We start from the raw sequence: 13,153 nt of genomic DNA on the forward strand, positions 1-13,153 counted from the left end.
AAGGGCACCCACAAACAAAGCTGCACACACAGGGATGCTCAGGGGACCAGGACACTGGAGCACAGCCAGCAGGCAACCAAACCCACAACAAAACACACCCTGGAGAAGCGACTGATTCATCCTTTACTCCTCAGTGCAAGCTCATGTGGAAAATTTAATGGAGAACAGCCTGAAGGGTCAGCGATGCACGTACAAATCCCCATTTCCACCATCATTTCACTCTCCTGTGCCACCACACTCTGATCTTAATGCAAGCACTTGCAGACCAGACAGAGACAGACAGTTAAAGCAACACCAAGAGGTAAAGTCACAGGTGTTATTCAACAGAGGGAGACAAACAAACACACGTATTTGCTGACTGATATTTCAGAGGTGTTCCCTGCCTGACAGAAGGGCTGTTTGGATATAATTTCAGCTAGGAACTGAACATAAAACTGAGCATAAAAATTCACTTTTCTTTCCCTCATGTCCAAATATTCTCATTAATATCTTGCTGTATAAATAAAGAACTTCCTTATCCTGACCAACTTTTAACCTACATGACCTATTAGAAATGCTGAGAACTGAGAATGGACCAAACATAAAATTGAGAATGCACCAAAAAGAGAGTATTTATGAAGTTTTTTGTGGATATTTGCTTTTCAATTTGCCAGCTTCTTTTTAATTCTGAAGTTATTTAAAGTTCTTGAGTTTACAGAATGACAAAGCACAGTTACTGAGGTTGTTGAAAGACTTGTTAATAAGCCATGAAAACACAAAATTAATTGATCAAGTCATCCCAGATAGTAATTTTACTTGCTTATAAACAAGATGGTTTTTAGGTTTTCCCCAAAACCTAAAGGAAGCACAGCCTTGCTGGAGCTCTCAATGGCCAAGAATTTTGTAGTCAGTTTTTGACAGAGCTCACACTCAAACTGCCACCATTCTTTACAGTGAAATTAAAAACTTTCTAATTTTTTTATAATTATCTATGGTCTTACTTGCCTCAACATTTATTATAATATTTTGATTTGGGGTTTTTTTAGGTGGTTTGAACATTTTAGTTTGCTTTTTGGTTGTTTGGTGTTTTCTTAAATTCTCTACCTAAATAATTCTAGCCTGAGGTCCAACTGGCTCTGGCAATAGACAGGAGAATCCAATACAGAAAACTGACATCTAGAAGAGTTATTTCTATAGCTGTTATAGAAACCAAAGATAAAAAGAGAACTAAAAGATAAAAAAAGAAACCTTTACTCACCTACTATCTGTCCTCTAACAGTATCGTTGTCATTTGGCCCAAGCTTGCAGAGATCCAACCTCTGATCTACAAAATGAGGGCACAAAGTGTAAATCATACAATGAAACAAAATACCATCACAAACTACCAAACCACCTGGAATATACAAGCTTTATAAACCCAGCAAAAACCCAATTAAGTGTCATTCTTCAAAAGCCTGTACATGCAAGCTTGGGCTGAAAGAGAAGAAACCTGTCCTTAGCTTACTTACAACCAGTGTCTTTAAGGCGGTTGATTGCATTTGAGAGAAGTCTCACACAACCCAGAAAACCAGCTCCCTGCTTTTTATGAATTTTCTTGTGATTCCACACGCTGATCGTTATTGAATCCGACTTCCCAATATATCTGAAAAACGTGGGACAAACAGTACTGTCAGTGGCACTTACTGAACACTTTGATGATGCAGCAGGAATCACCTTGGGGGGAAGAAAGATCATCAACCACTACATAAAAAATTTAACACACACTGTAATGGCAAAAGAGAGCAAGTCATCAGCAGGTAAGATGTACATTGTACTTCAGTGGAAGCATGTCTCATGGAGGAGCTCACTTGAATACAAACTGCTCTGAAAGCCTGATTCTGGAAGGGGGCATTCACGTGAGCCAACCGAAATCTCTTCAAACAGCAACACGAGCAGGCGGCGGGCTGGCCCTCCACCACAGCTCCCTGAGCAGCCACAAACATGCTCAGCCCCATGCCCCAGCCCAGCCTGTCCCGAGGGGAGCGATGCTCATGGCATCCCAGCAGTGTCTGGGGCCAGTGGGAGCAGGGACAGCGGCCCCAGTGCGGGGCAGGAGCCGGGAGCTCTTGGTGGCTGCTCCTACAAGCCCCAGGAATGCAGGGACCCCCAGCACTGTCAGGCCAAGCCATCACACAGCCGCAGTTACCCGAGCACAGGGAGGCTATTTTATCCTCCGTAATGTATGTCTGGGACACACATTACACCTTACAGCCACACAAACAGGCCACGCGGGGCTTAGCTGGGAAGTGCCATGTTCCCCTCCTGCCCAGGACTCTCTCCTCGCAGCATTCCCACCGACGTGCTTGGCAAAACCCGGGTCTGTGTGCACTGCCTTGGGGAAACCTGGACACTGCAGGCTGTTTTACTTCTGCTTTTTTTTTGTTTGAAGCTTTGTTCTTCAGAGGCAATTACTTTGCGAGCTTGTTTTTGTTTTCAAAACTTTCAGAGGACAGTTTCAAAATACTCAAGATAAATCAGTGATTGCCAATACTGAATTATTATGGCTATTTCAAGTTGAGGGAAATGAATTTCTAACTATGGCTTAGATCCCAAGAATTGCTTGTAGTTCTCTCTTCCCAGACCACAAATTCTGGCCTTAGTTTAGTTCCAAGTGCTTCTTTTTTGTTTGTTTTTGAATGAAAACTGATCAACCAATGTCTAAATACATCTCCCCATTGTCTGTGGCTTTATTGGCTTTCAAACATCTTAATATTTTCATAAAGACAGAAATGATACTGTCAAGGTTGGCAAACCAAATAATTGAACTAACTGGCATGGCTTAAAATTACAGCTGTGATCAGGTTAACAGTTCTCCCATTTTTCCTTTTCCAATAAGCAGAACTTGTACAACCTCCTTTTCCCACCTGCAGACAGCAACTGACCCAAGAGGTAGAAGACCAAAAAACCTCATGGTTAAAAGTAACCACTGCACATTTACACAAAAACAAAACCAAACCCAAATAAAACACAAACTTCACATTAAAAAGCCCCAAAGTTTTTTCAATAGTAAACCGACTATATAACATAGGTCAGATTTTTTGCCTTACAACCTTGACAATGCCAATTTTGCATAAAGAAATGAGATGAAGATGGGTAATCACGTGCACTGTTTCAGTCTACAATGCTCTATGTACTTAAAATAAATTCTTATGAGAATAATTTAGGTGCACTTAAAAATAAAGACTTATCATGACCTGTCTTGAATTTCCCCGTTTTCCTTGTTGCTTTAAAAAAGTCAAAGGTATATGGTTAAACACAGTTTCACAACAGAACAGTTTGAATAATATGTAGAACAGCTGAATACACAACACAATTTTCAAGAATTCCTGTAATGTTTCAGGGTGAGGTTCTCAGGGTTGGGAGGAACAGTCACCATCCACACCAAGCAGGTGGGAACTGCACATTCTACTATAATCTACTCTTGATTTTTGCACCCAAAACCTGGGCTGGTTCACACTTTAAAAGGAAAAAAAGCAAGACAAGCTGCATTTTTCCAAATAAAAATGTCCATTCTTTTTTTAATAAAGGAAGAAAAGAAATAGTTAAGTAACATCTAGTTGGCTTTAGAGCAAAATGTTTCATCTACATCTCTGCATCATTTCAGGCATAAAAACCCATGGTTGTATTTAGAGAGTGACAGTAGGACGAGTTGACGTTTCCAATTCATTTGGTGGATAAGTTACATTTGTTTTACATCATCTGGCAATAAAGTTCCAACATAAAAGCCTGAGCTAGGAATTTTATTTTTTATTAAAGAAGAATGTTCCAAAAAATAAAGTGCAACAAACCAAACCAGAAACAAAACAACCACAACCCCCCCATTTTGTGGGATGACTCTCTCTTCCTCCTGGTAATTAAAGTTATTGGAGCTTATATTTCTTTTTTTCCTCTATCCTATCAGCAATATTTATTCCACAGCTTCAGTACTTCAACAGAGATAACAGGATTAGCATTAATGAAGTGGAAACACAGAAATTCAATTGCTTAGACATTTTGTTCACTTCCATATTTTCTGAACCTCTACAATAAAGACTCTGGTTAAGAACTGCATGTTCAGAAATTTTAATTTCCCTAGTCTTAGCACTTCCAATTCTAAGAAAAAATAATCAAATTCATGCCTTATTAGAAACTTCTAAATTATTGAAATAAAAATTAAAAACACGAGGACAATTGTTATTTTGCCTGCCACTGAGGAAGGTTTGGTATCAAGTGACTTTTCATCCCCATGGCATTACATACACTTTTTCTGAAGAGTTCACCTCACTGAAGAAATGTGGAATGAAGAAAGTGGAAAAATATATTCCTGAAAAAACACACCTCTTCCTCTTCTTGATCACAAGCCAGACATACTCCCTCCAGAAAGAGAGAAAAATGCAGCATCACGAGGTATGAACTCAGGTTTGGAAGCCAGGAATTCCCTATTTCTAATCCATGCTGTCACGCAGACTGTTTTTACGACCTGGACAAATTACTTGGTTTGTTTCTCCATTTTCCCATTTCTGACTTTTTTCCTAATATAATCTCAGCCTTCCGACTGGGGAGTAGAGGGTGTGAAGAGACAGAATGAAAAACAGCACCCCAATTTTTTCTCTCCCATCTTCATTCACTTCCTTCCTGGCATTTCCCATCTCTGCAGCAACTGAAGGGTGTTTGAGCCTCTGGGATGGTCCCCAGGACCTGCCAGGGGCTGTGGCTGAGGCAGGAATGGAGCAGGAATGGAGCAGGGACACGTGGTACTCACTGGCTGCTGCAAAGCGCATCAGCTTCGTCCAACGGGCCTCAAGCACCACGTGGAGAAGGAAAAGGAGGTGCACAGAGCTGTTTGATGGCTCTTCAGGAGCTAATCTAGGATGGGATTGTCTAAAGCAGCACTAGGCAGAGCTGCTGCCTTCTCTCCCTGAGAAAAATCCAGGCTCCTTAGCATTAACTAGATAAAATAGAGTCAGAGGATTGGGGAAGGAAAGTGATTCCGCCAGGGCAGTGCAGCAGCCTGAGGATGTGAAGGCACCAGAGAGCAGCAGAACCTGCAGTGAGGAGATTTTGGGAAGAGAGGGAGTTATCTGTGGGAGCTGGGTGAAGATCCAGTGGAGAAGAGTCCATGGGGGAGCCTGGGGTGAGGACCTGAGGGGCACAGGCTAAAGCAGGGACCAGGAGCAGGTTTTGGTGGAGATCATGGTACAAACACCTTTCAGAGAGAAAGAGGGGATGGGACCTGCTGTGCCTTAGGGGCAGGGGCTGCTGCAGAGGGCAATGGAGAGGTCTGGCTACCACAGGAGGGAAGAAAGGGGAAGGATGAGAAAAAGGGGATTTAAGTTCCTGAACTGCTGGTTTAGGTAGTTTAGTTCTGAATGCAAGAAGTCTGTAAATGTGTCAAGTCTAGTTATTCAAAAGCTCTGAGGAAAGGCGTGAACAACAGGGAAAACACAAACAAGAGAGAAAATAAGGAAGGGGAATACATCCAGGGCAAGCATGGTATTTTACTGACATTAAACTACAGCCAGACAGCAACTATTTGGCAATTTCTTTCTGGAAAGTCTCCCAGATTTCCCCTCTCTACACACACACCCATCCAGGCTGAAGAATCCAAGCAGCTAATTCAACCACTTCCTTTTCACACTAAGATCTGAATTAACAACCACATAAGGCAGAAGCCAGCTCCTTTTTGCTCTTTAGAACACTGCAGAAGTCCTTCTAAAAATTCTTATACGACAGAATATCTACTTATGCTGAATCAGGTTAGCAAGCCACAAAATTCTCTTGGAATTAGCAACTTAATTCAGACATTACTGCATGAATGTATTGCAACAGCTCCATTTGACTGTGCCATTTGCATCTACCACCATATGGTACATGAAAAAATTATCTTAATATCTGGTGCAGACGAAAAGCTGAGACCTGACACTGAGTATATTATACACTAAAAAAATTACCTTACAATAATAGCCAGGCAGTGAGTTGTTGTACCAAAGAGATTTAATATTTTACTGCTGTTTTAAATAGGAAGTGAAGACAATGTGACTGATGTTTATAAATGGAAATACATTTCCCTAGAGTAAGGAATAACAAAAGGGGTTAAATTATTATGAAGAAAATTTAGAGAGGGAAAGGATTATTTTCTAATAACAAGGCCTGACACAACACTAAATTTTACTTTGGATTAGAAATACTGGATATACTTCTGCCATCAGGGAATTCAACAGTCAGAATCAAACAAAGTAGTTTTCCCCAGAGGACAATGTTTTATATTGAAAATAATACACTAATTCAACCAAATCTATTTTTTTAAGGGAACTTCTCTGAACAAGAAGAAAACAAACCACCACCCACAAAAAATACTTCACACAGGTCTAAATTCCTTCGGACAATCCAGCAAGAGATGCTTCAAATCTGCTCAAGCAATACAGTCTGCCAGAACCCCCCTTTTTCTCTCTGCTTTTTATAATATGTTGTGGATTACAATCACAGTCTTGGAAAGACAATACAGTATCCAGATACAACCACGGCTTGTTCTAAACCTAAAAATACCTTCTCATCATCCTTCCTTAAATGCTACAACCAGAAAGGAATTTTTTCTAAAGATTTTACAGTTTTTTTCCATTACTCTTGTTGCATATCAACATCCTCCCTCATTTCCCACGTCCTCTGCTTCTTTTCTCCAGAAGGGAATCAAATCATCAGCCCATGGAGCACTGAGCATCCTTGACAGCCACTCCAGACAGCACGACTGTCCCACAGCACTTCAAACTGGCCAGTACTGGGGCAGCCACAGGGAACCAGCAACTTCCACACAGAATTTTGCCATCTTCCACACAGAATCCCACAGAGTGCCAAACGATGCCCACACTCCTCCTACAGGAGAGTCCCTTCCCCAGTTGCACAAAGGTTACAGGAGGATTTGCACTCAGCCATGCTGGCAGCACCTCCCACCTTCTACCCCTGGAGAGCTGTGCGTTAATGCTCATTAACAGACCCATCTAACCAAAAAACAAAGTCTGTGCTTGGCTTCAGGGATTTCTCCTCAGCTCTACTCTGATCCTTGGAGAGGACATGGAAAGGCAAAGGTCTGAAACCTCCATTCTGTACAAATCAACATTTTGATAGGTTTAGTACCATTAAAAAAACAAATTGACTTAGAATTCTTTCAATTGAAAAGAGAGCCATTTGCTACACATGAACTTAAAGCTGGTTTTGTATCCATTTCTCTAATGAATATGAATTACAGTCTCACATGCAGAATCTAAGCTTGAACTGGGTTTGGATAATAAAACTATAATTTTATTATTTCACTAAACTGCCATGATACTTTGTTAAGCAGTGAAGAAAATGTTCTGTATCCTGCACTAACACATTATGAACAATGACTTCACACATTTAGTCTTGGATATTCAAATAAGGAGTAGATCAAGACATGACTTTAAACCAGGCCTTTCATATTCTGCTGTGAGACCCATCAAGCTGCTTCTCTTCACTGGGAAAGAGGGACAAGAAATTGCCTGTGTACCAGTACCAATTTGCTGCAGGTTTGGTGATGGCTAAAGTTAACATAAATATGCTCAAACAGTTTCTAATAATATAGGACAGGGAATGGAGCCATGGGGAAAAAGTCAGAGATTAGAACAGGAGAATACAATGATGCAAAACAGCTCATTTCTCTTCCTCATCTTTCATCCCAAGGAAAAAAGATAGAGAATAAAAGACAAGGAAAATAAAGCATGCACAGAGACCTACATATAAATCAAAGCTTTAATAAGTTATATTGTACAGAAATATTCTGTGCTTTAGAAAGAGAGGAAAACCATGACATATATGTGCCATACTGATTCTACTGCTCAAAAGCACCAAAAGGTCCTCAAGTGTTGATAACAATAATTCAGAGTGAGAAGAACATTTGGGACAGAAAATGACAGAAAGGAGAGAAAATTGAATAAAAGGCACACAGAGAAAAAGACACTGTAGCACCACAACCAACAAAAATTGCATCGAGAGAAGAGCAGTTTAAGGGAAATACTGTCAATTACTTGCTTCATTTTACAGAAGTGTTACCATGAAAACACCACAATAAAACAATGCTGCAGTCCATGTAAGCACACTGCAGACATCAGCACCAGAAAAACAAGTGCAGTGTTTAAATTCTGAGGTAAATGAGAAAGTGGAGTTTTGCTAGGTGTACTTTTCACTCAAACTAATAAACTCCGGGATACTTTTCAAGCCATACACAGGACAGGATAAAGAACATCTGACATTGTCTGTGTAATTTAGAGGATTTCACTTCAAACCTTTGGTTATCACTGTTACCACCTACAGGTCATAATGCTGATTCCATTTGGGATCAAGTGTATTCTTCACAGTATCTGTAGAATGGCATTGGCCAGATCCATCCACCACAACCTTAGCAAAGGGATCAGGAAGTCCTATGAGGAGGAAAAGAAAAAAAAAGCTACCAAGTGGATCAGGATGCTTTGAAGTCCTTTAACATGGCTCAATTATTTCATCTTTCATTTGAAGATTTATTTGCCTTTTATTCATAAATAAGACCCCTAATTAATGAATGGGAATAACATGACATATTAAGCACAGGAAATGAGTAAATTAGCAATTTATTTGGCATGGACTGGACTAAGAAAACATGGACTGGCATGGACTAAGAAAAAGTTGTATAAGTCAAACACACTGGGGGAAAAAAATCAAAACACCTTAATCTTCCTAATTTAGGTTTGAGTAAATTCTCAGTATGCAAAGAAGCCAAAGGCAGAGAAAAGAGAGTTACATTCTTTATATATTTAAAATCAAATCACAATTACGGTTTTGGCTGATACTGGTGTAACAGAGAATTGCCTATTGAAGGGTAATTTTGCTTTTAGGATCCACTTGGTGTACTGCTGGCTTTGTGCTCCGTTTGCTGCCAGCTCAGTACCTAAGAAATACTGAACACAGGTCCATCTGAACACCAAAAATCAGTGTAAAGATGGTGCTGAGCTCCAGATTCCGGGGTGGAAAAGCAGCAGAAGCAGAGCGGCCCACGATCAGCACCTCCTGCTGAACTGACACCGAGGGATGGTCCCAGCCCTGATTCCCCAGGTCCTGCCCTTCTCCCCACACACTCACTCATTCCTCCCCTCATCGAGTGCTGTGAGTCAGCTGGAGGAACCAAGGTAACATTCAACACATCTGCTGAGGTGCAATTTTGTGCCAGCTGCATTTCAGGTGACTCAGGCAGAGCTGGTCAGGCAGCAGAGGGCTCAGGACACGTGTCACAGAAAGCACGTGGGGACAAAGGAGTGGGACCCTGGGACATCTGTGCTTCAGCACCACACATTGCACATCCTGAGGGATTTTTTCAGGCATGATCAAACTGTTAAACACCAAAGAACTTGCAATCAATACAGGAATTCAGATATAAGCAATGTTCTAGAAGTATCTCAAATCACAGTATACTTCTGGATCATGGCCTCTTCTATTTCTTTCCAAAGCTCAGGTCTGCTCTTCTAAATTCCTCCTGCTCCCAGAAGGGAGGTGGCAGGCAGGTGATCTGTGCAGGCAGGACACAGACAATAGCATTCCTTTCTGCCTTCTTAATCTACTTCCGAGCACTTCTTTCAAAACATTATTAAAATTAATTAAAATATAATTTCAGAGTACGTTTGTGTTAAGAGGTGGCTATTAATAATTAAGGAGCACATCTGTTTGCTTGACAAAAAGTTCTTGGATGAAAAATGACTTAATAAATATATGACACTAAATTTGAAAAACATGTAATTTGCCTGAGTGGGTAAATTTGTTTCCCACTCCCATAAAAACAGACACAGTGTGTCAGTGTTTTAATTATTATTATGATTCTGTGATGACTGTCACCTAAGACAAAAATAGAAGCCCTGAAATAAAACATCAAAGCCTTCAGACCCTTACTGCAAATATCTTAATATAATGATCATATGCAAACACTGCACTATAGAACTTCCATAATATTTATTCCATCTATAAATAAATGTATAAAACTGTAACAGCTACTTACGGAAAAAGTCCTTTTTCACCAAGTTTTTTGCACACAGTACTGCAAGAAGAACAGAAATACAAAATTAAGTTACTGATTGCCAACTTAAATAAAAAAGTTATTTTACCAGTCCAGCACTTCAGAAAATCTTGCTTAAAATAAAACTAACATAACTCAATTGTGCTCCTTCACCATTTATATTGCCACGGGAATTAATTCCTGAAAGCTGAGCTGGAAGTGTCATCTTTTAGCAATTTACCTGGAGGCAGGTAACAGTGGAAGTGAGATGGTCGTGGTTTCCTCAGGCAATAGTTTCACGTGGTGAAACTAACCTAAAGGCATTTTTTTCCCCTCCTCAACCGTTTTGCCAACTGTGAGTTCCCCGGAGAGGGACCTGGAGCACTCCTGGCTGCTTCACCATAAATCGTGCTGGGACTTAGGAGGGGCTTATGCTCAGTTCTGCCTCCCAGCAAAAGCTTCCTTGATCACAAAAAGTAGAACCAGGCAGCCAAGGCTTTTCTTTATCCTGCATCCTTTACAAATAAAAGGTTTTACCTGAAAAGCATTTGGGTGGAGCACACTAACTTCTAAAGCCAGAGTTTTGATGGTTCCAAAGATATATTTTATTTGTAGCAGCTGATAATTGTTTCAGGCTTTGCTTGTTTGTTTGTTTAAATTGAAAGGAAGGAACATATTTAATTTGTCAATTAAAAATACCCAGGGGAAAACAATCTCCTATGAGAATAAATTTAAATAAACAAATAAATAAATAAAAGGTCAAAGGAGACAAATTTCATATAAAGGTGCCGTGGTACACAAAGAAGACTTCTCTTCACAAACTGCACCACTGCTCAACTACTATGCTTATCTATTATCACAGGTTAAGTCAGCAGGAAATATTAGATTCCCCTGTGAAACATTAAAATATTTACTGATAACACAAAAGGATTCTTGGGGATTGAGTAAAAGCATGAATTCCCACAGCTAGTATTAGAAAAAAAAGGAGGGGGGAGTGGGAAGAGTTATTTGGTTGGAACCTGATGCTGCAAGAAATTCCTCACTATATGATTCCCTTGGATATTTTTCCTATGAGATCGCCAATATTTATTACTGCCAGGAAATGCAAAGACAGAAAAGCGCATCCAATAATCACATCCCACAGGCACCACCTAAAACCAAACACCATTGGTCATCCTTTCCCCCCCAGAATACCCTCCCACTGATCCTGCAAGGCTCCTGATCCCCAATTTCTGCCTGAATAAAAGCAGGCAGAGGCAATCCGTGAGCACTCCCATGGAGATCTCCACAGCCAGGGCAGAGAAGCGCCACCCTGGACAGTCTAAACATGGAATTCATGTTTTCCCAATTTTTACATTCGTAAAAATGCTCATTTTAATGAAGCGGCTTTCCACTGGAATTCAGCACTGTAAAATCTGGCTACAACTCTGCTCAGGTCTGAGGAGTTTTGGTCCTTCATAAAACACAAGGAGATGCCTATCAGTGGCTACAGGGAGTCACAGAACAACTCCTTCACACTGACCTATTCCACAGGAAAGGGACATTTCTGTTCCACAGGAAAGTTCCCAGGAAAAATTCAGCACAGTAGTTTGATATAAGGGGCTGCTAACAATACTATTACCCTGAAAAAGAAGTGCCTGGTTCCAGGTTGGTAGACGCTGGGGTTTTTTAAAAATGATAAAAATTATAATTTCTCTCCATTCAAAGACATACTGGTAGTCCTAAAGCAGAGCTCCATTTAAGGGATTTGCACCCAATAATTTCAATCTGAACAGTCAACAGTAATAAAATACTAATAGAGAGTCAGATGTTTCAGGTATTTGATACCCAGCATTCAAGTACATATAGGAAAGAGACTGTCACATCACTGCCCCATAAATCAAATAAAGTTCTCTGGATGTTGTAATAAAAAATCCACAGTTATCAAAGGCTTCCATGTGCCCAACAATCTAAAGTTTACTCTATCCAGAACATTGAGAACAACATAAAGGCATCTGAGAAAAAAAAAGAGGCAATAGAAAAACTGCTTTTGCTGCTCCTTAAGGTTTTATTACACCAAGAATATCCTCAGATGAGTGATAACACAATAGACATCATCAGCCCAAGAACTGCAATAGGTTATTGCTCACCAGCCACCTTTCATCTAGTGCTGAAAACTTGAAGTAGAATAGATGCTTATACAGATGGCAACTTTCTAAAATATCTAAAAAAAACATAATTATTGTCACAGTTTTACCCATTACAAGTAATGAGAAGCGTCAAGTGAAGCTGAGGGCTAAAAATTCAATAGTTAAGTCAAAATTCATCTACAGCACAGCCACACAGGGTGCTCCTGAAACTATATAATGTCCAAGACAAAAGAGGTTCAACTATTCTTGAGAGAAATTGTAATGTTAACTAATGACAAACACTTCTTTTCAAAAAGAAAGCAAGCCTGCCAATGCAATTTAACTGAAATCTCATTTTTATAAGATTGAGCACACACAGAGCACACAGACTAATAACTGCTTCCTCAACAATTAGCCATGAGTGAACAAACAAATATTTTTGTCTCAACTTTTCCCTCTCTAGTGACCACACTTAAGGAAAGTCAGATGTCAACCCTCTCTGGCTTTGTCAGCTTAAAAAAACAGGAGAGATGCTGAGAAAGCCTCCACTAACAACACCCTCTCTGCCAGGTATTTCTAGGTGAAAAAGCCCAGGTCCCAGGAGCATCAGCTCAGCTCAAAGTGAAACAATCTTCTTCCACACAGAGCTCTCATCTATCTCAAGACTTTTTTTGGACAAAACTCTTCCCACCAGTGGGAAAAGTACCAGAGTTTATGCTCCACTTTTCTAACAGTTTCAACACTGTATTAAAACCTGTCCTGAATATTCTGATAACCAGCTGATTAATAGCTCCTTGAGAATAAAAGCTAAGGAAGTTTGGTTTCCTATGGATTTATGTTTCATGGCTGACTGAAGGCTGTGGCTGAGGTTTTCCCACTGGGCATTCAGACAGACCCTCTCCCACGCAGGCTCTCCCGTGGTCCGGCAGCGCAGGATCTGCTGCAGCCTTTTCCTCTGCCTTCAGGTCACTGCCAGGGTCTCCTCTTTACCCAGGCAATGATTCTCACAAAACTCACG

General features: G+C 40.4%; 1 protein-coding gene across 2 annotated transcripts in view; it reads right to left on the minus strand.

The window, feature by feature from the left end:
- Window positions 1–13,153, minus strand: part of SMURF2 (SMAD specific E3 ubiquitin protein ligase 2) — a 60,004-nt gene that overhangs the window by 22,300 nt on the left and 24,551 nt on the right. For both annotated transcript variants that reach the window (XM_068209765.1, XM_068209766.1), the window contains exons 2-5: window positions 10,031–10,069; window positions 8,321–8,429; window positions 1,488–1,621; window positions 1,238–1,303 (exon numbers count right to left, since the gene is read on the minus strand). In XM_068209765.1, coding sequence (XP_068065866.1) covers window positions 1,238–1,303; window positions 1,488–1,621; window positions 8,321–8,429; window positions 10,031–10,069 — 348 coding nt within the window. The remainder of the gene's footprint in view (window positions 1–1,237; window positions 1,304–1,487; window positions 1,622–8,320; window positions 8,430–10,030; window positions 10,070–13,153) is intronic.

This window comes from Anomalospiza imberbis, chromosome 19 (genome assembly GCF_031753505.1).
Source record: "Anomalospiza imberbis isolate Cuckoo-Finch-1a 21T00152 chromosome 19, ASM3175350v1, whole genome shotgun sequence".
Classification (NCBI taxonomy): domain Eukaryota; kingdom Metazoa; phylum Chordata; class Aves; order Passeriformes; family Viduidae; genus Anomalospiza; species Anomalospiza imberbis.